The 24437-nt window shown below is 45.6% G+C and overlaps 1 protein-coding gene, 1 long non-coding RNA gene and 1 pseudogene across 3 annotated transcripts; 2 read left to right on the top strand and 1 right to left on the bottom strand.

Moving 5' to 3' along the window:
* Positions 1 to 3444: 3444 nt before the first annotated feature.
* Positions 3445 to 4117, top strand: LOC134482433 (ubiquitin-like FUBI-ribosomal protein eS30 fusion protein; annotated as a pseudogene).
* Positions 4118 to 9984: 5867 nt separating this feature from the next.
* Champ1 (chromosome alignment maintaining phosphoprotein 1) lies at positions 9985 to 21147 on the top strand. Of its 2 annotated transcripts, none has more exon segments than NM_001419089.1 (2): positions 9985 to 10092; positions 17250 to 21147. In NM_001419089.1, a coding segment is annotated over 1 exon segment (2406 nt). In that variant the 5' UTR covers positions 9985 to 10092; positions 17250 to 17290; the 3' UTR covers positions 19697 to 21147.
* LOC148000639 (uncharacterized) lies at positions 10240 to 14853 on the bottom strand. Its single transcript, XR_015640096.1, has 2 exons — positions 12339 to 14853; positions 10240 to 12138 (listed from the first exon to the last, which is right to left on the bottom strand). It is a non-coding gene; the product is annotated as an uncharacterized LOC148000639 (long non-coding RNA).
* Positions 21148 to 24437: the final 3290 nt, after the last annotated feature.

The raw sequence follows: 24437 nt of genomic DNA, 5'->3' as shown, positions 1-24437 counted from the left end.
AGCCCATTTCTCCTGCTCTTCCACTACGGCAGGTCTCCACCTCATGTGGGTCACATGACAATGCTCTTACATCCCCAAGGCTGATCCCTGTTTGTCCCAACGGCAACCTCCCTGCTCTAGCACCGTCATCCTGAATGGTGGTATACATCCGTGGCCCGTGCCACAGTCCCCAGTTACAGTTTAAGCACCCACACACCCTTTGACCTCTGCGTCTAGATAACCACTTGTTTCCTTAGTTGCCTCACAGATTCCTCACTGGAAAAACCCCAACTTTCTCATTTTAGAGGTCTGTGTGTCCCTTCCGAATGTGTGAGCGAGTTTGCTCCCCTCTGGCTGCCATGGGGTGCCCTCCCCTCCCTGCAGCTGCAGCAGAGCCCGGTCATGTCCGGTAGGGGAGTCTCTGTGCTCCTCCCCCATCTCTAGCCGCCTATATTGGTGTCGTTTGTGACCAAGATGACTTAAAGGTTTCTTTTGGCTCGAAGTTCCAGGATACAGCCTATCACACGGGAAGTCTCGGGGGAAGGGGGGAGGGGGCAGGATCTTGAGGCAGCAAGTCAGGAAGCACAGAGAGATGAGTTTGTGCTCAGCTAACACCACTCTCCTTGTTATCCGGACTGAGGCTCAGTCCCTGGGAACCGAGTGGATCCTCCCACTTCCGTTACCTAACCAAAATCCCTCACAGGCTTGTCCCTCAGGTGATTCTAGATCCTTCCAGGTGGAGAGTTAACACTAGCCATCACCGCTCCTCTCTACGTGGAGACTTAAGCTTTACTTCAGCAATCGAGTCCAGAAGGCCCCGGAGCCCAAAGTCTCCTCTGGTCCGTAGATTAGGTTAAGTGTCCCTCCGTAATAGCTTGTTTATTTTCTGTGGCGCACAGTTCATCAGTATAGCCGGTCCATGAACTCAGTAAACTCCATGAAGTAGGCTCGGGGTTTTTCCGTTGCTGAGTGCTATGTCATCACGTGGTATCTAGTACGTAGAGAAATGGTAATAGCTAACGGGAAGTGCAGAAACAAGCAAAAACACAATGTCTTCCTGAGCATGAATGAGGAAATCTGCAGTATCTGTCTTGAAAATACTGTGGGTTTCCTCTAGAATTTCCCACCAGCTGGATGTCTTTAGTTATGTTTTTTTCTATTATTTATTTTATGTATATGAGTACACTGTAGCAGTTTACACACCAGAAGAGGGCATCAGATCTCATTACGGATGGTTGCAAGCCACCGTGTGGTTGCTGGGAATTGAACTCAGGGACCTCTGGAAGAGCAGCCAGTGCTCTTAACCACTGAGCCATCTCTCCAGCCCTGGTTATGTAATTTGAAACCACTTAAGCCATAGTGAAATTTTTTTTTTTAAGATTTATTCATTTATTATATATAAGTACACTGTTGCTGTTTTCAGATACACCAGAAGAGGGCATCAGATCTCTTTACAGATGGTTGTGAGCCACCATGTGGTTGCTGGGAATTGAACTCAGGACCTCTGGAAGAGTAGTTGGGTGCTCTTAACCGCTGAGCCATCTCTCCAGCCCCATAGTGAAATTTTGTGAGTGGTAATAGTGAGTGGAGATAGGGTCTCATGCATGGTTAGCTTTGAAATTGCTATGTGGCCAAAGAGGTCATTGGACTGATCGCCTGCCTTATGTCCCAAGAGCTAGGTTTCCAGATGTGTACATCTGTATGCCACCACGAGTGGCATATGAGGTTTTTTTTTATTAATTTTTATTTTGTGTGTGTGTTGCCTGCATGTCTATCTGTGTAGCATTCTGAGTCTGGTTCTTGCAGAAGACAGAAGGTGTTGGATACCCTGGAACTAAACTTCACACAATCGTGAGGCTCTATGTCGATGCTAGGGAAAGCATCCAGGTCCTCTGGAAGAGCACCTGAGCCATCTCTGCAGCCCCGTTATTTCTTAAATATTCAAGCTTTTAGGAAAAATATCGGCAAGAAATTGACCAGCATTCAGGGGCAGCTAAAGGAATGAACAGGATGAATTTTGTCCTTGTTTCTCAGTGTATTTTGTTCCAAACTTGAAACAAAGACAAAGCAAAGAAATGGACGTTGTTTCTAAAGCATCCACAACTCAGCGACACCTGCCCAGTGCAAAGCTCAGAAGTCTTGGTCTTTCCCCAGTTTTCTACTATTCAACAGTAGGATTGCATCCTCTGCTTTTCTACTATCCTCATAGAAGGGCACAGGAAATCTGCACTTACAGTTCTCGTGTTATCTTTTCCTTCTGTCCCTTACTCTCCAGCTTACCCTGAGTTCAGACCCACAGACACTCTGTTTCTGTAATTACTTTTGCTTCAGGCTAACCCTCCTTCCCTCTATGCTTTATAAACGACATAGGTGGGGTCTTTTTTGTTTGTTTGTTTGTTTGTTTGTTTGTTTACTTTTTAGACAAGGTCTCACTGTACTTTCCTGAATGGCCTTGAACTCCCTCCTGGGTGCTGATATTAAAGGTATGGGCCACAGCACCCAGCCTTTTTACAATGCTATGCCTACTTATGCCATTATTTCTTCTCAAGATAACCAATTCCTTTAGTCATAAGTTAACAGCAAAAGTATATGCAAATAGAGTTAAAATGTATTTCTTTGTTTTGTTTTTGGTAGGTTTTTGGGGGTTTTGTTTGTTTTGTTGGTTTTTTTTTGTTTTTTTTTTTTTTTTTTGAGATGAGGTCTCTCTGTGCAATCCTGGCTATCCTGGAACTCACTGTATAGACCACGTTGGCTTTGAATTCCCGGAGATCTGCCTACCTCTGCCTTCTTAAGGTTTGGGTTAAAGTTATGGGCCATCCCCTAGGAAGCGCAAGGCCCTGGGTTCGGTCCCCAGCTCCGGAAAAAAAAAAAAAAAAAAAAAAAGAACCAAAAAAAAAAAAAAAAAGTTATGGGCCATCCTGCCTGGCTTTTTGTTTTTAATGTTTTTTTTTCATTCTTTTTTTTTTCCCCCCGAGCTGAGAACCGAACCCAGGGACTTGCGCTTACTAGGCAAGCACTCTACCACTGAGCTAAATCCCCAACCAGCTTTTTGATTTTAAGTGTATTTTTGATGCTAGATATTGAACCTACAACATCTAAAAACAATACTTCACCATTGAGCTACACCCCTTTCCTGAAAGTAAGGTTTTCTACACCATTCCCTTCCAATTTGAAATTCTGTATGATAATTTAACAAGGAAAAAAATTTTTTAAAGATTTATTCATTTATTATATATAAGTACACTGTAGCTGTCTTCAGATACACCAGAAGAGGGCATCGGATCTCTTTACAGATGGTTGTGAGCCACCATGTGGTTGCTGGGATTTGAACTCAGGACCTCTGGAAGAGCAGTCAGTGCTCTTAACCGCTGAGCCATCTCTCCAGCCCGAAAAAAAATTTTTTGCGTCCTCTTTCTTGACTCCATCTTCACGGTAGCAGCAGCCAGCGTCCTCAAGTTAGTAGCCAACATGCAGCTCTTGTCCACTCTCAGGAACTACCCACCCCCGAGGTGACCGGCCAGGAGACGGTCACCCAGATCAAAGCTCATGTGGCCTCACTGGAAGGCGTTGCCCCTGAAGATCAAGTCGTGCTTCTGGCAGGCTCGACGCTGGAGGATGAGGCCACCCTAGCCCAGTGTGGTGTAGAGGCCCTGACCAGTCTGGAGGTAGCTGGCTGCATGCTGGGAGGTAAAGTTCATGGTGTCCTGCAGCTGGCTGGAAAAGTGAGAGGTCAGACTCCCAAGGTGGCCAAACAGGAAAAGAAGAGGAGGAAGACAGGCCGGGCCAGGAGGCACATGCAGTACAACCGACGCTTTGTCAATGTCGTGCCCACCTTAGGCAATAAGAAGGGCCCCAATTCTATTCCTAAGTCCTGTTGTGATCCTACTGTGCTAATAAAGCCACTTTGCCCAGAAAAAAAAATGTTAAGGGCTTACCTTTTGGAACTTCTTGTAGGTTTTTGACAGCACTCCCTTGGTTTTAATAGCCATATACCAATGCTTGTTCCCAAATCCATCCCCGTCTTTAAAGTAAGGCTGTGTGTTCTCAGCCTAAAAAGTTAGATAACTTAGGTTATCTATCAATATTCCTCCAACATAAAATTAATGGGACTACATTAGAGGAAGAAAACAAACAACATTAAAACCTTTATCAGCTGAAACAGGCACCACGGACCTGTGAGGTGCTGTATCAGGTAAAGGCCTTTGCCCTACAAGCCTGACTACCTGAGTTTCATCTTCAGAACACCCATGCTGGGAGGAGAAAATCAACCCTAAAAGGTTGCCCTCCACACATAGGCTGTGTGTATACAATTTTTTTTCTTTTTACAAAAGAACATGTATTCTCTCTTCAGTGAAAGTGGATGTCTTAAGGACACCTGGCTCTGCTTTCTGATAGACCCACCCTCTGTAGTCATGTGACTAGGGTAGGGAGTCCAGATCAGTTGAGGTGTTGACCACAAACTACTCTGTGTTAACTTGGCCTGGTGGCTGTCTCTGGTCCAGGACTGGGTGGAGGACCTCTTATTATTCTAGGGAGCACTCCTAAGTGTGACCAAGGAGGTGTGACGTCTCCACTCAGCAGATTTAGGAATGGCCAGAGCCTGGGTTCCTGGTAGGATGTTGCTTTGTTGGGTTTTTTTGTTTGTTTGTTTGTTTTATCTGTATGGATGTATATCTGTGCTTGTCTGCTGCCCAAGGAGGCCAGAAGAATGTGTCAGATCCCCTGAAACTGGAGTTACAGGTGTTTGTGAGCTACCATATGTGACTTGGACCAGTAGATTGTTTTTTCAGTGACAGGAGCCTGAGAAGAAGGACCAGAAGATAGGCAAGTTTGTAATTGGGAAATCTAGCACAGCTGTGTCTTATGCCAAGCACGGTCTTTAAATAAGCACAGTGTCTTATATGCTGTTCATAGCAGGAAATGGGCCAAGCCCAGCAGAAAGCTAAATCAGTGTTGGCAAAGAGAACACGGGAGGCCTCAGTCACAGCCACCTTAAGACCACAGCCCTGGGGAGGGAAGGGAGGGGTGACAAAGGGGAGGGCAATGCTGGCTTCCCAGGGACTGAAACTTGAACTCTTTGTAGGTCCTGCCCCAGCCCCAGACTAGACCTTACCAAGTCAACCCCTTGGCAAGGACACAGAACTAATGTTCTCCCTGTCCTTTCGTGGGGACCTCTGAGGGAGCCTTGGATTTTGCTTGGCTCCCGACAATTTGGGTGCCAGGAATTAAAGAACCCAGGTTCTCTGGAAGAGCAGCCAATGCTCTTAACTACTGAGCTACTGCTTGAGTCCTTGGTGGTTTAATATTCCACAAAACCTTAAGTCAGGCAAAACCCTCTGTCCACTACACTGGAATTCTCACAATGGGGTCTCCACCCAGCAGCAGCTCTGATGCCTTCTGGGAATTTGCTAGATTCCTCAGACCTGCCTCAGGACTCAGCATGCTGTCAGCACAGGACCCTGGCCTTATTTCCAGTGGCTTGTGCGCTCCCCTAAGTTCCTTGAAAGTGCCGAAGATCCTCACTTAGAACAACAAAGGTTGGGTTTCCAGCACCTCAAAAATTGACAACAAAAATTTAAAAATAATACAGATTCACTATTGTCTTAGTCAGGGTTCTCTGGAGTCACAGAACTTATGGGTAGTCTCTATACAGTAAGAGAATTGGTTAATGACTTAGTCTGTAGTCCAACTCTCCAGCAATGGTCAGCAGCAGCTGTGAATGGATCTAGCAGTGACTCAGTCCCACAAGGCAGGTAGGCAGTCAAAAAAGTGAGGCTTGGGGTTGGGGATTTAGCTCAGTGGTAGAGCATTTGCCTAGCAAACACAAGGCCCTGAGTTCGGTCCCCAGCTGCAAAAAAAAAAAAAAAAAAAAAAAAAAAAAAAAAGAAAAGAAAAGAAAAGAAAGAAAGAAAAGAAAAAGAAAAAAAATGAGGTTCTTCCTTTTCCCAATGTCTTCCAATCTCCAGCAGAAGGTGTGTCCCAGACTAAAGGTGTGTACCACCACCCCTGGGTCTGGGACTTGCTTTGTCCCAGGTGACCCCAAACTCAGAGATCTCCTTGCCTTAAGCTCCTGGGATTCATCGCCTCAAGATCTCCATACCAAGATCCGGGTCAGACCTTTGTATCTCCCAGCCTCGAGATCGGGATCAAAGGTGAGCCTTCCAATTCTGGATCGTAGTTCCTTCCAGATATAGTCAAGTTGACAACCAGGAATAGCCACTACAGCTATAGACCCAAAGACACATAGGTTGAGAATGAGTAAAATATTAATCAAAAGAGATTATTTTAACACCAGGAGAGAGGTTGTAAGTAACTAAGAAAGATGGTAAAACCGACAATTTTCAATCCAGTAGTAGTTTATAACAAGTATAAACAATTGCCAATACATAGGAAGCCTAATAATGGTAGAACCAGTTGTAATATCAACACCTCTCTATAGAATGGATAAAAACAGCAGACTCGTGGACCTAGAGCACAGAGAGCATCCAGTGAAGGAAGTAGATCTAAAAGGCATGGGACATCCTTTAAAAATGCCTGTGGGACTTTTCCCAAGAAAAACATGTTCGGTGACAAATGAAATACCAAAAGGTTTTTAAAAAGAGAACATTAGACACATCTCAGACCACAACAGAGCAAAGATGGACTTAACGGAAGTAACACAGGAGATTTAATGCACGTGGAAATCGAGCCGTACAAGAGATAACTTAGGAAATGCCTCGAAATGAAGGAAAAGAGAACACAGCCCAGAACTTGTGAGTGCTGCTGAAGCCACGCTGAAGGAGGAAACAGGCAGCCACAAACGCAGGAGACAGGAGAGGGCCTGAAACCATGATGTAACCCTACAGCTTTTGGTATCTGAAGAAAGAAGAACACTGTGCTGGAGAGATGGCTCAGAGGTTAAGAGCGCTGGCTGCTCTTCCAGAGGTCCTGAGTTCAAATCCCAGCAACCTGGTGCCCTCTTCTGGTCATGCAGGCATACATGCAGGTAGAACACTGTACATAGTTCATGGATTATCCAAAAAAAAAAAAAAAAAAAAAAAAAAAAAGAAAGAAAAAGAATGAACAAAACAACAAAGTAGAAGCTAAAAAGAATAAAATTGAGCCCCTCACACATGTAACAGATGTGCAGCTTGGTCTTCATGTGGGTCCTCTAACAACTGGAGCACGGGCTGTCTCTGACTCTGTGGCCTGTCTGTGAATCCCTTTCTCCTAACTGGGCTGCCTCAGCAGAAGATGTGCCTACTCCTATTGCAACTTGATATGACAAGGCAGGTTGCTATCCAGGGGAAGGCTCTCCTCTTCTGAGGAGAAAGGGAGAGGTTGTGGTAGGGTGAGGAGAGGAGGAGGTGAAGCAACTATCGGGATGTAAAGTAGCATAAAGAAAAAAGAATAAAACTGTGAAAATGAACTTAAAAAAACCTCAATAAGCAAAAGACTTATTCTTTGAAAATATTACCACGTCGCCCATTTCCGAAGAATAGGTGAGTTAAAAATCAATCGTACATCGGCAAATAGGAGCATGTTTGAGGGGAACAAGTTCCTGGAAACACAAACCCTACTGAGACTGCATCACAAGGAAATGGAACATCTGGATATGTGCATGCACAAGCAGGTGAGCCGGGCACTCAGGCGGCAGAGGCAGGTGGATCTCTTGAGTTTGAGGCCACCCTGATCTACAGAGATAGTTTCAGGACAGCCAAGACTACACAGAGAAATCCGACTCAAAAAGAAAAAAAAAAAAGAAGAAAAGAAAACAAAGAAAGAAAGAAAGAAAAAGGAGGCGAAATCAGTATAAATCTACCAAACACATAACGACTGTAGTCACAAGTATTTTATTGGTGAATTCTGCCAAACAGGTATAGCAACATGAAAGGGAATTGTGTCATTCACGATGTGTTAAATTTGTTTAAATTCACAAACAATGTGAAGAGGAGAAAACATATCCTCCCTAGTTCTAGGAGGCTAGTGTTACTCTGGTACCAAATAGAGATGACCATACTATAAAACAAAAACCTGATAGCACAAGACGAATGCTGGTGTGAATTTCTCAGTGAAGTGTTAGCATGGCTAACCTAGCAGCACACTGGGCGATCATGCTACATCACTAAGTGGGACTCATCTTCTGGTAATCGAGGCTGATTCCATAGATAAAAACCAATCACGACAGTGCACCATAGTGTTAGAGTGAGTTTTAAAGGCCACTTGATCGTTTTAGTTGATCCAGAAATAACTGAATAAAAATTAAATTTTCATGATGAGCGCTTTTTTTTTTTTAAACTAGGAGTAGAGACAAACTACTTCGGCCCTGAGGTGCACATATAAAAAGTCCACCACAGCCCACTGGTGAGAGACTGAATTCTTCTCACATGAGGGGTAGTGCAAGAAGTCTTTCTTTTATAATTTCTGTTTAACTCAGACAACTCTGGCTTGAACAGTTGTGATGATGATGTGATTCTTTGTTGTCAACCTGACACATCTGGGAAGAGAGAGCCTCAAGGAAGGCATTTTCTGCATCAGGTTGGCTAGTGGACATTTTTGTGGGGCATTTTATTGATTGCTAACTTATGGGGGAAGAGTGCCTCCCTCTGTGGGCTGTTCCATACCTGGGCAGGTGGGCCTAGGTTGTATAAGGAAGGTATCGAGCAATCCAGGGGAGGAAAGCAAGCTAGGAATAGCACCAAGGTCTCTGCTCACTCAAGGTTCCTGCCTTGAGTTTCCTCAGTATCTTATAAAGTAAACCCTTTCCCGCCCAGCTTCTTTTTGGTTAGGTTTTATCACAGCAACACAGAAGCAAAACTAGGATACTGAAGAACATTACATTCGAGTGAAAAGTGTCTCTGCTTTCTGGTTATATGATTTGCTGTGTCCCTGAAGATTCCACACATGCACACACTGAACTCTCAGAAGCTAATAGAATGAATTAGCAAAGTAGCTTGGTATAGGGTTGCACACAAAATCAGTTGTGTTTTTATATCATAACAATTAACAACAATGTACCACCAGGTAGGCTTTGTTCCTTTTCACCTCATAGGTCTTACTTCCTCAAATCTCACTTCCTTGGTTTCTGGTAGACGCTGCTTTGCCCCACCACACAGGCTTTCAGGGCGAATCTCACTCCCCTGACTTGCCAGAAAGGTCCTTCTTCTTCTCTACTCCATGGGCTTCCAAACTCTATGTCTGGCTTCTCAAGCATCTCCCAGCCCCATGGTTGACAAGAGTTGACTCCAAACACGGAGAAACCCATGCAGAAGGTGGCAGTGAAGAGGACAAAGAAACTTGCTGACCCTTGGATAGTGGCTGTTGGTGCAAGCAGTCATGGAGTCTCAAAAGTGGGTTAGGGATGCTTATGGTGGCTTGTGCCTTTGAGCCCAGCACCTGAGAGGCAGAGACAGGTGAATCTCGGGGCTGCATAGGGAGAGACTCTGTCTTAAAAAAACAAACAAAAGTCACTAACTTTATGTGTCAGACAGCATGGGCTGCTTAAATAAGGTGGCCCTGAGTTCATTTCTATCACCATTCAAAACCAAAACTCAAGGAACCAAACCACCACCACCACCAAAGGCAAAAGCTTAAGAAATTACATAGGTATATAAAGTAAGGTAAAATAGGTCTTCCCAATCTTTCAAAGCAAACGGACTAATGCTAAAACTAAAGGTGAGTATATTTCAATTGTACTTGAAGCCGATTTCTAGAGTTTGAGTTTGAAGACAGGAAACCCGTTTACTGTCCTCTAAGAGCTTTGTTATTGCCTAGTACAGACAGTGTCCCAATGAACGCGTCTTTACTGAGAAGGGATCAAATCAAAAGACAAAAACAAACGCACACACACAAAATACAACAGCAACAAAAATCCAAACTATCGAAAAAGAGGGAAGCAAAGAGACAGAAGCCCAGGACAGAGGTTCAGTCCTTGCTTCGCCAAGCCCAGCCTAGCTGGGAACCTTAGGGCCGGGGGAGGGGGCGACCCGGAGGCACGCGACGGCACTTCCGGTGCGGGCGTGCGTTACTTCCCGGCTAGTCCTGCGTCCAGCCGCCATTCCCGAGGCCGTGCGGCCAGCCCAGCGTTTCCTGTGGGCGTATCCTCCTCTTCACTCCAGGACACCTTGCCGGAGGGTGAGGAGCCGGCGGGCGCCTTGGTTCGGGCTGCAGGGTTGGGTGGGCGGGCGCCGTGGTGCTGGCGGGGGCTTTAGTGCCTTTGGCGTGGCCTGGAGGCCGGAGCGCACCGTGGCTTCTTCCTGTTCTCCGCCTCCAAGGCCGGTCTTTTTTTTTTTTTTTTTTTTTTAATCTTGGTTCTGTCCGTGTAGCGTAGCGTCGCTCAGGATGGGAGGGGGCAATATCGGTCAGGAATTTGCTTTAGGGCTACTGACCTGAGGTCCTAAAGACCTGTGACCTGTGACAGAAGGTCTCCCGACGTGGACCATATATGGGGTTAGCCTTGTCCAGGGAGCCTTTCGGATGGCTGCAGACTAGTAGGGTGTTTTCCAAGAAAGGGCCAGCGCTTTGGCACTTTGCTGTGGAGTGTAAACTCGTGCCAATCTAGTGTTCTCTCACATTTAAACTAAAGATCGCTCGGTGCCCAGAAGTTTTACCCCCAGGTAAACGGGTCATGCTTGTCAAGAACACAAGGAACTCTGAGCAGTAAAATTACTCTGAGAACCCTAACGGCACTCAGGTGACTCTGCCTCTCATGTAAACTGTGGGCTTCCTAAATTAGGCTGGGATTGATGGTGAGCCCTTGCTTAGCAAGAGTGAGGCTTTGGGTTCCGTCCCAGCACTTGGAAACAAGAAAGTGTCACTTGTTACAAATTACCTCACTAACGCGAATTGTCAATAGAATTGGAAAACGTGTAGAAACGTGCCAGTTATTTGTGCTTTGTGTTGTTGTTTTTAAAACACAAAACTAGTCAAGATGTATATCTTTTTTTTAAAAAAAGGCTATTCATAAAGAACAATTGTACTAGTATGTACAATAGACTAATAGATCCAACGTCCTAGGTTGCTTTCTGTTGCTGTGATCAACCACCTTTGGGGAGACAAGGGTTAATTTCATCTTACAGGTTGTAGTCCGTTGTTGAGGGCAGGAACTCGAGCTGAAAACACAGTTATAGCTGCGTACTGTTAATTTAGTTCCCTTTCTTAATCAGCATAGGCCTACAAGCCTAGGGACAGTACTTGCTATAGCAGGCTGAATATCCTACAGCAATTATAAATCAAAGTAAATGCCCCACAGATGCCTATAAACCAGTCTGGTGGAGACAGTTTTTCAGTTGAGGCTCCAGTATCCCAGGTGTGTCAGATTGGCAACCAGTGTAGCTTACATATCCACTGAGCTCACAGGCATTCTATGTTGAATTTTTAATATGAAACATGTATATCAAAGTGAAGGAGGCTATCACGGCCAGGTATGGTGATTGGACGCCTTTCATCGAAGAGCTCAACTCTGGGGACAGGGGAAGGTGGGTCTCTGGGAGTTGGAGGTCAGCCTAATCTACATGGTGAGCTCCAAGACATCTAGGGCTGCATAGAGACACGAAACTGTCGGTAACTAGGAAGAGAGTGAGTGGACGAATGTGCGGATGCATTGGAAAGTATGGGTCACCAGCTGACAGCACCAGTGACCAGTGCAGACTTTTAGTCTTTACAGTTAGTGTCAGAAGTGCCGGAATCCAGACGGGAGTCTATGCACATTGTCAAGCAAAGATTCAGAGTCAAGACCTTGAAGAGTTTAGTTTCTCTCAGGGCATGGAGTTGGGTTGATGGGGAGGACCTGGGAAGAATAGGGGCGTGGGACGAGATCAGAATGCACTGTGTTGAGATCAGAATGCACTGTATTGAGATCAGGATGCACTGTATTGAGATCAGAATGTACTGTATTGAAAACATTGTTTTTAAAGGATAGCCTTTTCTTCCCTCTCTTTTTTTAAAGATTTATTTATTTTATGTATAGGAGTATACTGTAGCTGTCTTCAGACACACCAGAAGAGGGCATCAGGTCCCATTACAGATGGCTGTGAGCCACCATGTGGTTGCTGGGAATTGAACTCTTGAAAAGAAGCCAGTGTTCTTAACCGTTGAGCCATCCCTCCAGCCCTCATTTTTTTTTTTTAAATCAAAAAGAAAAACCTCAAAAATACAACACTTAAAAAGAAATTACTCGGGCTGGAGAGATGGCTCAGCGGTTAAGAGCACCCAACTGCTCTTCCAGAGGTCCTGAGTTCAAATCCCAGCAACCACATGGTGGCTCTCACGACCATCTGTAAAGAGATCTGATGCCCTCTTCTGGTGTGTCTGAAGACAGTGACAGTGTACTCATATATAATAAATGAATAAATCTTTAAAAAAAAAAAAAAAGAAATTACTCTCTGAGCATTTTTCTCCATTGTAAAACGAAGAGATTGGGCTCTTAGTCCTTTTGGTCTTGTGTTGATTGCTAACTTTTCAGTGTGCTGCCACTGACAAACACTTTGTTCCAATTCATGATAAAGCATTTTATAAAATGTGCTGGGGCTGGAGAGCTGGCTCAGCTGCTAAGAGGCCTTTTTGTTCTTGCAGAGAACCCAGCTTTAATTCTCACCATCTACATGGTAGCTCATAATAGTCTGTAGCCTCAGTTCAAGGAATCCAGTGCCCTCTTTTGACCTCCATGAGCACCAGACACACAGATATAAATGTGATCAAAACACTCATAAATAAATCTAAAAAAGAAAGACGTCTGTACTATCCATAAGTTTTCCTTTGTGACATGTTTATATTCATAAGTGATAATTTTTAATACTGCTTGTCAACATGTGTTTTACATGTTTTCCCAGCGTACTAGGATACCCTGCCTCTTCTATTCTTTCCATTGCTAATTGACCTTACCCATGCTAGGCAAGTGTACATCCATTAAGCTACAACTCTTTGGAGACTCTGTCTACTGGGTGGTGGTGGTATATGCACTGGGACAGAGACAGGCAGATCTCTGAGTTCAAGGCCAGCCTGGTGTACAGAGCGAGTTCCAGGATATCTAGGGCTACACAGAGAAACCCTATCTTGACAGAATGAGGTGGGATGATCTACCTTCCAGCTTGTTTGTCTTTCATTTAGTCACTGTCATCTCGGTAGCAGCCCACACTCCTAACAGAGCACCTTCTCTAGAGCTGGAGACTATAAGGATACCCTAGGTTTGTGCGGTTGGTATGGTTACAGACGCCTGATAGGGCTCCTCTGGCTGACTGGACTGACTTCCCCCTGCCATGCCTGCTTCTGTCCTTTGTCAGCATCTCCTTATTTGCCTGATGTCAAGCAGACCCTTCACTGTGAGGGCTGAGTTCCGGAGCTCGGTTGCATTTGCTGATGCTTTAATTTTGAGACAGGGCTTCTATTTCCCAGGCCGGGAGCATAGTATGGAGCTGAGGGTGGCCTTGAACTTCTGATCTTTTTTCAGACTCTCGATGTTTTGACATGAGCGCACGGGTCTCCTTTGCTTATAAAGTCTGAGCAATATGAGGACTGATCAAGTACTTTCTGAACACACACTGCCATGGACAGGAAAGGGTTGCAGGGGTGAACCTGGCTCTATGAGAGCTGAGATGTCTGGGGTGACTAGGATGCTGGAAATATGCATCTGACTAGGTTTGAGGGAATTGGAAGGATTGTGCCTGTGCTTTAGGGTGACCCCTCTAAAGGATGAATGGGTTGCCTTTTGGGTAGGTAACAAAATGGACTGTACGAGAGGAAAAAACACCATGAGAACTAGAAGAAGGGAGATTCCCATGAGTTCGAGACCAGCCTGGTCTACATAGCCAGCTCCTGGACAGTCAGGGGTACACACCAATAGTACGAGTAATAATAACTTAAAATAGGACTTACGGAAATTAAAAATGTTATAAATTCTTGTGTTGACTGTTTTTGAAATTAAGGTGATCCTGTGATTTTAGATGCTGTAGTCTGCAGCTCACTGAGAGCACGGGAGGAATATGGTTGCACCATCTCCTCTGTCATAGAACGTGTTTCATGTGCTCAGCAGGGGCCAGTACTTTTGCTAAGTGGTAGAATATCACTTAATGGGAAATTAGATTTATTTTTAGAGACACAGTCTCACTGTGTTTCCTGGGCTAGCCTCAACACTCACTCTTAGGTTCAAGTGAGCCTCTTGCCCTTAGCTTCCTGAATAGCCATCCCTGCCAGCCTGCAGGCATATATCACTACCCTTGATGATGAGAGAAGATTCAGCAATATGCCTGAGTTTACTGTCATGGTTACAGCTTTATCAGTTACTGGTTCCTGTGCTGGGGAGGTAGCCTGCCAGAGCAGGTGTGGAAGTGGTGAGAAATAGGGAGAGAAGTCCTGAAAAAACAGCGTTCAGAATAAAGATAACGCTTAGTAAATGTAAATGCAACATTGTGTAGTAAGCAAAGAAAGGGGTTGAACAATCAAGAGGTGAACACAGCTGATTTGGGGTAAGAAGGCGGATTAAAGATGCAAATGTGGCTAAGGATGGGGCTTAGGGCTGGGCATCTGCCAGCAAGTGCTGGCCCTGTGTTCAGCTCACAGCACTCCAGAACCTCGTTGGTTACCCATTATGGAGTGGCTAGCCCTAAAAACATACATACAAGGACCACGAAAATGAGCTCAACAGATTGTATTTGTGTGGGGAAGGGGGAGAGAAAAGTAGTAATTCAAGAAAAGTCATGGGGCTGGAGAGATGGCTCAGTGGTTAAGAGCACTGACTGCTCTTCCAGAGGTCCTGAGTTCAAATCCCAGCAACCACACAGTGGCTCACAACCATCTGTAATGGGGCTGATGCCCTCTTCTGGTGTGTCTGAGGATAGCTACAGTGTACGCATATACATAAAATAATAAATAAATATTTAAAAAAAAGAAAAAAGAAAAGTCATGAATTTGGTGGGGGGGGGGTTGGGGATTTAGCTCAGTGGTAGAGCGCTTGCCTAGCAATCGCAAGGCCCAGGGTTCGGTCCCCAGCTCCGAAAAATAGAAAAAAAAAAAAAAAAGAAAAAAATGAATTTGGTGGGGGGCCTGACACAGGACTATATAAATACATTACATATTTATGGAATTTTAAGGTAAGTTTTAAAGAATTTAAAAATTTAAAGTAAAATAAAATGAAAAACAGCACAACAAAGCATTCAACTGTTGGAAAGAAGGAAGTGAGCAGCATTAGAAGATGAATACTGAATGATTGGAAACCAGTGGTAAGAAAGCCTGACGGAGGCCATGTGCGGTGCTGTGTGTAGTCCTAGCATGTTGGGGGGCCCAGGCAGGGGAAGCAAGAGCTTGGGGAGCAGGCCAAGCTAGGCTACTCAATGAGACCCTGGCTCACAGAAGCCTGACTTAGAAACCCAGATTCTAAGCCTTACAGGTTTTTTTTGTTTTGTTTTGTTTTGTTTTTCTTCTTTTTTTTCGGAGCTGGGGACTGAACCCAGGGCCTTGTGCTTGCTAGGCAAGCGCTCTACCACTGAGCTAAATCCCCAACCCCTAAGCCTTACGTTTTAAATTTTGTGTATAAACCGATATCTGTTTTATAAAAACCATTTGTGGTTAGATACTGTAAAATTAATGAGGTAGATAATAATCTGGGAAATATTTTAGGTAAGGGCTGTTTTCTTTGTAATTATCTATAAAGTTTACAATTAAGAAAGATGGACATAGAAAATGAACCAGTTGGGCTGGAGTGATGGCTCAGTGGTTAAGAGCACTGACTGCTCTTCCAGAGATCCTGAGTTCAATTCCCAGCAACCACATGGTGGCTCACAACCATCTGTAATGAGATCTGATGCCCTCTTCTGGAGTGTCTGAAGACAGCTACAGTGCACTTATATATAATAAATACATCTTTTAAAAAAAAATGAACCATTACCTGATTTTTAAAAGACAAAAGGCTAGTAGGGAAATTGTTCAGTCTTTCTCACGAAAGAACAACACAGTAAAGCTGGGTGTGGTGCTGTATTCTTGTAATCCCAGTATTCATGAGGGAGGTTGAGGCTGGAGGTTACCCTGAGTTTTCAGGTCAACCTGGGCTACATTGTAAGTACCAGGCTAACCAGTGCTACCAGTCAAGACCTTGCCTTTCAAAGGAAAGAAAAAAAAAAAAGGAAAGAAAAGAAACAAACCCATAGAAAAATAAAAAGGAAATACCATTAAACAGCAGTCGTGAAATCCTGCCTGTGTAGCAAGGAGTTTTGAGTTTACTCAGTTTTGAGGAGTTGGAGAATTCTTTCTCACCTGTATTCTTGGTGTATTTTAAAATTTAAACAGCCTTGAACCAAGTAGTAATCTACTAGAAATGTTTTCTACAGAAATACTCTTTTTATACAAAAAGTAGAAGGGAGTTCTATGCTTACTCTATAGAAATGTCCTGTGGGTTCTTAGAGCACGTGGGCATAGGTTTAGTGTGAGCCATGCGTGTAAAATGCTCTCTGCCTATATATGGCTGGAGCAGTTCCTCAGTAACTCTGGTTACAGTGAAAACCTGGCTAGAAATTCTAGCGTCCATGCTGACTGTGCCCTGTTTGATGCCTGTGCTGGGATACGCTGAAGAGCTCTGTAGGACCTAACTCAGACTTTCTGATGGCTTCTCTATCTTTACTCTTAGGGTGGTTAAAATATTCCAAAAGTTGATAGAAGATAAGGCCAGGAATATGTCATAACAGTCCTTCCATAGCTAGACTTATTAATTTTCTGGAAAGGATCTAAAGTTCCTTCCTAGATTTTTTTTTTTTAAGATTTATTTATTATATATACAGCATTCTGCCTGCATGCATACCTGCAGGCCAGAAGAGGGCACCAGATCTCATTACAGATGGTTGTGAGCCACCATGTGGTTGCTGGGAATTGAACTCAGGACCTCTTAGCCTCTGAGCCATCTCTCCAGGTCGTGTTTTCTAGATTTAAGTCACCTAGGTATGTATCAGCTCTGTGTGTGGACAGCTTGTTGCTTGAGGATTTTAGGATCTAAGTGTAAAGCTACAAGTTAGGAGCTCATTCTTGAGAAACTGATGTCCTAACCCTGGGCTAGAGCAAGTCAGTCAGTGTCTCTGAAAGCACAGCCATGACTTCACACAGAGATGAGGAGGGTGTGCTCGAGTGAGAGTGTTAGGGTTAAACGAGATGACCTGTAGAAAGCTCAGAGTGCTGTGGTTCAGTCAGAAGGTAGTCTCCTTTTTCTTTGACGTCTTGTAGACATTCTCAGTTAAGCACATGGGACTTAGACCTGTGCCAGCTCCTCGGCACAGAGGCCTGTGGAATAACTCCTTTCTCTGTTGCAGCAGTATCGAAGTCTTTCAAGCACAGTCCTGCGGTGTGACAGAAGATGGAGGTGTGTCAGGGACTTCGGAAACCAGCGATAAGCTTGGAGTGTGGCCACTGCAGTTTCAGAGGCACTGATTACGAGAATGTGCAGATTCACATGGGCACCATCCACCCTGAGTTCTGTGATGATATGGATGCCGGGGGACTGGGCAAGCTGATCTTCTACCAGAAGAGTGCAAAGCTCTTCCACTGCCATAAGTGTTTCTTCACCAGCAAGATGTACTCCAATGTGTACCATCACATCACAGCCAAGCACGCAGCCTCCGACAAGTGGAGTGAGCCGCCAAAAGAGCAGCTGAGCAAAGAGACAGAGTCTGGGAAAAGCCCTTCCCTTCCCGAGCAACAGAACACAGCCTTTGACCCAGCAGAAGTGAGGCCCGCTCCAACCCTCCCCATAGAAACACAGAAAACTAGTCCGAGTTTGTCTCCAGAGTCCCAAGCGTCTGTTCCTCCGGTTCTGGAGCCTCAGAGCTCTGCTCCTGTTATTTCTCCCGAGCCACAAGCTCCTTGTCTTCCTGCTGAGGCCTCAAAAACTGCTCCTGTTTCTTCCCCTGAGTGTCTAGACCCACCCTGTGAGCTTCCTGAGCTGGAGAAGCCTGAGCCAGTCCCTTCTCCTGAGTCAGTGAAGTCTGCTCTTGTCAGCTCCAAACCCCAAAGACACTCTCCCTTTGCAGATACAGGGGCTCCCCCTTCAGCCTTGTCTCCAGAGTCACCAGTTCTGGCCACTTCCCCTGAACCTTGGGGGTCATCCCTCACTGCATCTCCAGAGTCTCGGAAGCCAGTGAGGACTGCCTCACCTGAGCCAAGAAAGCCATCCCCTTCAGAGTCTCCTGAACTTTGGAAGCCATTTCCTGCCGTCACTTCAGAGCCACGGAGACCAACCCCAGCAGTGTCACCAGGGTCCTGGAAGCCAGGACCACCTGGCTCTCCTAGACCTTGGAAGTCCAGCCCTTCAGCAGCATCAGGAGCGTGGAAGTCATCGAAGCCTGCCCCACCTATGTCTCCTGGACCCTGGAAGCCAATACCTTCTGTATCTCCTGGGCCTTGGAAACCTGCTCCATCGATGTCCACAGCATCCTGGAAATCTTCAGTCTCATCTGGTTCCTGGAAAACACCACCCACATCTCCGGAGTCTTGGAAGTCTGGTCCACCTGAACTCCGAAAGACAGCCCTTCCCTTGTCGCCTGAGCATTGGAAGGCAGTGCCCCCTGTGTCTCCTGAGCTTCGCAGACCAGGCCCGCCACTTTCCCCAGAGATCCGAAGTCCAGCAGGTTCTCCAGAGCTCAGGAAGCCTTCAGGATCACCAGACCTATGGAAGCTTTCTCCTGAGCAGCGGAAAACTTCTCCTGCTTCACTCGATTTCCCTGAGCCCCAGAAAAGTTCTTGTGGTAGTTCTCCTGATCTCTGGAAGTCTTCCTTCATTATGGACTCTCAGAAGCCTAACATCTTCTCTGAGACGAGGAAACATGCTGCTTCTGGCTCGTCTGAGTCACCGAAGGTAGCCTCAGATATATGGAAGCCTGTCCTGTCTATCGATGCTGAGCCTAGGAAGTCCACACTGTTTCCTGAGCCCACCAAAGCAGTCCTTCCTGCTTCTCCCGAGCCACGGAAACGAGCACTTTTCCCAGAGTCCCGGAAGCATGTACTTTTACCTGAGCTCCCCAAATCCGCTGTGTTCTCAGAGGCCCAGAAGGCCACTGAGCTCAGTGAGGAAGCACAACTTGAAGCTGTGGGTGATGCAAAGTGTGAGAGTCTGGTCCAGGAGGGGCTTCTGGCCACACCCAAGAGACTGTTAGACGATGCCCTATTTCCTTCTACAAAGAAGCTCAAGAAGGACAGCCAGGAGAGCTCGGATGCTGAGCTCAGCAGCAGTGAATTCAGAGCAGATTTAGACCCCTTGGACATGAAGGGCCAGGAGTCCAGCAGTGATCAGGAACAGGTGGATGTGGAATCTATCGATTTTAGCAAAGAGAACAAAATGGAGATGGGTAGTGCAGAGCAGGCCAAAAATGTGCTTCAGTTCACGGAGGAGAAGGAAGCCTTCATCTCTGAAGAGGAGATTGCAAAGTACATGAAACGTGGAAAAGGGAAATATTTCTGCAAAATCTGTTGTTGTCGGGCTATGAAGAAAGGCGCTGTCCTGCACCACTTGGTTAATAAGCACAATGTCCACAGCCCATACAAGTGCACAATTTGTGGGAAAGCATTTCTTTTGGAGTCTCTCCTTAAAAATCATGTAGCAGCCCATGGGCAGAGCTTACTTAAATGTCCACGCTGTAATTTTGAATCCAATTTCCCAAGAGGCTTTAAGAAACATTTAACCCACTGTCAGAGCCGGCACAGTGAAGAGGCAAATAAGAAGCTGGTGGAAGCTCTTGAATCGCCATTGGAGGAGCCACAGATGTGATTTTCAAACACTGACCCCGCCCTCCAGTGTTGCTTGCCAAACTCTTAGGTGTTGAGTAGCCTAAACAGATCGGTAGTCGGAGTGTGTGTAGTGTGTGTCCTGTTTGTCTGAGTAGTGTTACAGAGAGTAAGTACTTGGTTATTTTTTCATATGATCTCTTGTTTATGTGACTGGCTATTTTATAAGTCAATACATTTCTGTTATAGATTACAGATGGATATAACTCATTTTCTTTAAGCTTATTTTAGTCATAATACAAGGAGTAGGGGAAAGTAGGCAGGCCATTTAGTAAACGAGCAAATTTAAACCCAATCAGAGGCTTTCTCCTCCACTGCGAGCGTGTGTGTGTGTGTGTGTGTGTGTGTGTGTGTGTGTGTGTGTGTGTGTGTGTCTGTCTGTCTGTCTGTCTGTCTGTCTGTCTGTCTGTGTGTGTGTGCATGTGTGACTGATTTCAGAGCATAGGAATTATTACATGAGGCTCAGTGCAGAGCCTCTCCCAGCATGTCTCGCATACTAACCGTTCCAGGGTTCTATCCCTAGTACTTAAAAAAAAAAAAAAAAAAAACAAAAACGGGATGTGTGAGAACTGAGCATGAAGAGTAAATTTGAGGAAAATGTTGTTAAATGTACTTTTGAACCATGTCTTATTTTTTCATGTAAAATAGTTTATAAATCTTTAATATTTTCTTGATGTTCATTAATGTTTGTTACAGAGCAGCGGTTCTCAACCTTGGGGTGGAAAGACGCTTTCACAGAAAGCACAGATATTTACATTATGATGATAGCAAATTATTTATAAAGCAGCAGTGAAAATAATGTTGTGGTTGGGGTCACCGCTGCATGAAGAACACATTGAAGGGTCACGGCATTAGGAAGGGTGAGAGTGCTGCTGAAGAGAGTTGGAACCTTATGGTTGCTGGTTTTCTGCTGGTAGGACAGCCTCGTGAGCTTTTAAAGCAGTTTTGGTATTTTCTGCAGGCTGAGAAGGCCACGTGATTAAGGACACCACTTCCCTCTAGTTCCTTCCAGTGAAGTCTTCCTTGTGGGGCTTGCCCTTCACTGCCCTGCCAGCTCCCATCAGCAGATGATCTTTAATTGCCAAATGTGCTAGTGTTTGTACCTCCTAGGCTGGGCCTTGTGGACTTTGTGTTGGGGCTCGAGACCCGAGTAGTGAGTGGGAGCTGAAAGTCTTCCGGATTCGCATGGGACGTTGACGAGCAGTGCGGTCTGGCAGCACTGCTCACCGACTCCGACTCGGCCACTGGGGAGCTGGGTTGGAGAGGGTTCACTTGGGCCCCGCCTGGGCAGCACAGTGACATCCTGCCTCAAAAAGCATTCCTGTCTGAAAACAGTTTGATTTTGTTTCACATGTTTTGCCATTGTAAATACCTTGTATCTCTAACATATTTTGTTAAATGTGTACCGACCAAATTAAAACGGCTTTCACGTTAGCATCTGCGTGTGCGCTTTCTTCAATAAGTGCATTACAACCAGACGGATGATGGCTGAGGAAGATGCTTTAAATGAGAAGGCTTTTTTTGGCTCTAAGGTTTGTAGGTCTCAGTGGCTTGTAGGCATGTGGCAAGGAGGAAGGTGTGGCAGAGGATCACTGCTCCCCTCAAGGGATCCAGACAAAAGAGGAAGGGGGAAGGGCCATTTCCAAGATACGTCCCTCCCAGGCACACCACCAGTGACCAACCTTGCCCAGTGTACCACCACTTCCCGGTGGTATGTTCAGTTTTTTTTTTGTTTTGTTTTGTTTTTTTTGGTTCTTTTTTTTTTGGAGCTGGGGACCGAACCCAGGGCCTTGCGCTTCCTAGGCAAGCGTTCTACCACTGAGCTAAATCCCCAACCCTGTGTGTTCAGTTTTTATTCTAGTGACTGAGACGTTGGTCAGAACAGAGCCTTCACAACCCACTCCTGAAAGTGACCAGGCACATCGGTGTGCTTCACCAGTGCATGCACATCTGTCCTCTCAAGTCAGCAAGATTAATTATGGGACTTTTCAGTGGATTATAACCACATGTCATACACTTGACACTAGTACAAGACTAGTGCTCGTGTTGAGCAGTACATTCTAAGGCGTTTTCCTTAGTTCTGTAAGTCAGGATAAAGGTGGTTTGATTTCAGCCAGTTGCCAGTCTTACCTGCCTCATTTTAAATGTGGTGGGGTGGGGGTGGTTACTGCACTGCACAGCTAGGATTCAGACAGTAAGATTTACTGTCTGATTACTCTTCAGGTTCAAAGCCTTAAAACCCTTGTACTGGCTGGTTTCATGTGTCAACTGAACACAAGCTGGAGTTATCCCAGAGAAAGGAGCCTCCCTTGAGGAAATGCCTCCATGAGATCCGGCTGTAAGGCATTTTCTCAATAACTGATGAAGTGGGGAGGGCCCTTGTGGGTGGTGCCATCCCTGGTCTGGTGGTCTTGGGTTCTATAAGAGGGCAAGCTGAGCAAGCCAGGGGAAGCAAGCCAGTAAGTAACATCCCTCCATGGCCTCTGCATCAGCTCCTGCTTCCTGACCTGCTCGAGTTCCAGTCCTGACTTCCTTTGGTGATGAACATCGATGTGGAAGTGTAAGCTGAATAAACCTTTTTCTCCCCAGCTTGCTTCTTGGTCCTGATGTTTGTGCAGGAATAGAAACCCTGACTAATACTGTTTTAAAGTGTGAGGTTTAAGCCATTGTTCTTGCCTGGTCCACTGTGGTTTTAGACCATGGATGTATTAAGAACAACTAACTAATGTGATGGAATGACTTTGCTCCCTGTACAACAGCCACTTAACAATATGACTGGCTCAATGCGTTTTTATTTTCTTCCTCTGTAAGACTAGTTCTAATGAGTTTCAACGTCGTGTTTTCATGGACTACAACAGGGAGAAAACAGTGGTACCCACATCTGTGGGGGTGGAGTCTGTGACTACCTTGGATTCTAACAAATCCCTGAAAAGTCATCCCCTACTCCCGGAATGTCCTCTGCCCTAGGTCTGGCATTTAGACAAAGACCTCATCCCTCCTGGGCTTGAAGAAAGTTCCTGCCTGCTAAGAGTGGAGTCCTCTCTGTGTCTGGCAAGAGGAGCTTGTGACCCTTCCATTAACGTGTGACTTTGGTGCCAATTGTCAAAGTCAATCATCGCTGCTCACCAGCCTCACTCCAGCTCACAAACCCCCTTTCTCCCAGTCCCTGAAAGTCTTTGGCACCGTTTTAAATGGCACCGTTCTAAATAACCAAAATGGAGGTCGTTTTGGCAGGAGCTCTGGGCTGCAGTTAGAGCTATGGGCAGAGGAAGATGAGGGCAGAGGAAGGAAACGCATTTTTAAACTGTCCCTCAGAAGCAGCTGAGTAGTGGACAAGGGCAGGATGTCTGGGACATGCGTGCTGCTGGAGTTGCTGCATCTGGAGTGTGCTGAGTGGCTCAACCACTTGTCAGCCCTGGAGACTGAAGTAAAGTTTAAGCAGAGTCACTTTCTTGAAAGTCCTTCTGGCTTTCCAAGGACTATCTTCTTGATAGAACCCCGCCCCCAATGTAGTAGAGAAAACATTAATACTAGAGAATACGGGTAATTATGAACAAAATTTTGGTAAAAATGTTTTTTAAAAATACACTATGGTCTTTATGATGAGGTCGAGTGGAAATGAGGAACGGGTAGTGAACTATATACAAAGGGACAACCTTTTTCTCTACTTCCTGAAGTATTTGCCACTCCCAGGTTTGGAGGCTGAAGGTCCCAAGGTTGGGTGGCTCCTGCCTGGCTTCTGTTGAGGGTCTTGTCTTAGTCCACGTTCTATTGCAAGGACACCATAACCAAGGCCACTCATACAGAAAGCATTTAATTGGGCACTTGCATACAGTTTCAGAGGGGTAGTCCATTGTCATCGTGGCAGGCAGGGGCTGCCATTGTCACCATGGCAGGCAGGGACTGGAGAAGTAGCTGAGAGCTACATTGTGATCCCTGGGCGGGCAGGGCTGCGTCCAGTATGTGTTTGAAACCTGGAAACCCACCCTCAGAGACACCCTTTCTCCAATAAGGCCACACCTTCTAATCTTTCTAATCCTTCTAAGGAATTCTCCTCTCTAGTGACTAAGCCTTCTGATATTGGAGCCTATGGGGACATTCTTATTCAAACCACCATGGGTCTCCAGCATCCTGACAGGAGTACTTGTTGGAGGGAAAGAAGAAATGGCTTTTTAAAAAAGGTTTTATTCTTTTACATTTATGAATATGTATGTGTACCTATATGAGTTATATGTGCCATGTGCATACGGGTGCCTGCAGGAGTCAGGGTGTCAGATCTCATGGAACCAGAATTTTAGGGGGCTCTGAGCTACAGAGGCTGGGACCCAAGGTGCTCTGCCAGAGCCGTGAGTAGCCTTAACTTCTGAGTGAACCCGTCTCTCAGGGAGGGAGGGAGCATTCAGCCCAGAGCCAGGCTTTAGGGCAGGGAGTCTGGTAACAATGTGATGGCCCAAATGGGGATAATATTTGAGGGCATCTTTGGATAGGGTGCTCCCAGAGTTTTCACGTGGCTTGCCAGCTGTGTGACAGGAAAGGAAAAAGAAAAAGTCCTGAAGATGTGGAACCTCGTTTTGATTGTTGGCACATCTTCCTTTCCTTTCCGCTTGGGCAGTGCTAGTGGCTCATTTGGGCTAAAAAGGGAAAATGAGTGTTTTAAATCCGTGGCCCTCGGGTTTGTCTCCCTGGCAAACTCTCATTGGTTCTATACACTGGATCTTACACTT

This window comes from Rattus norvegicus, chromosome 16, assembly GCF_021556685.1.
Source record: "Rattus norvegicus strain SHRSP/BbbUtx chromosome 16, alternate assembly SHRSP_T2T, whole genome shotgun sequence".
NCBI lineage: Eukaryota > Metazoa > Chordata > Mammalia > Rodentia > Muridae > Rattus > Rattus norvegicus.
Note: the sequence above shows the minus strand (reverse complement) of the source record. Positions and strands in the feature narration are given on the sequence as shown.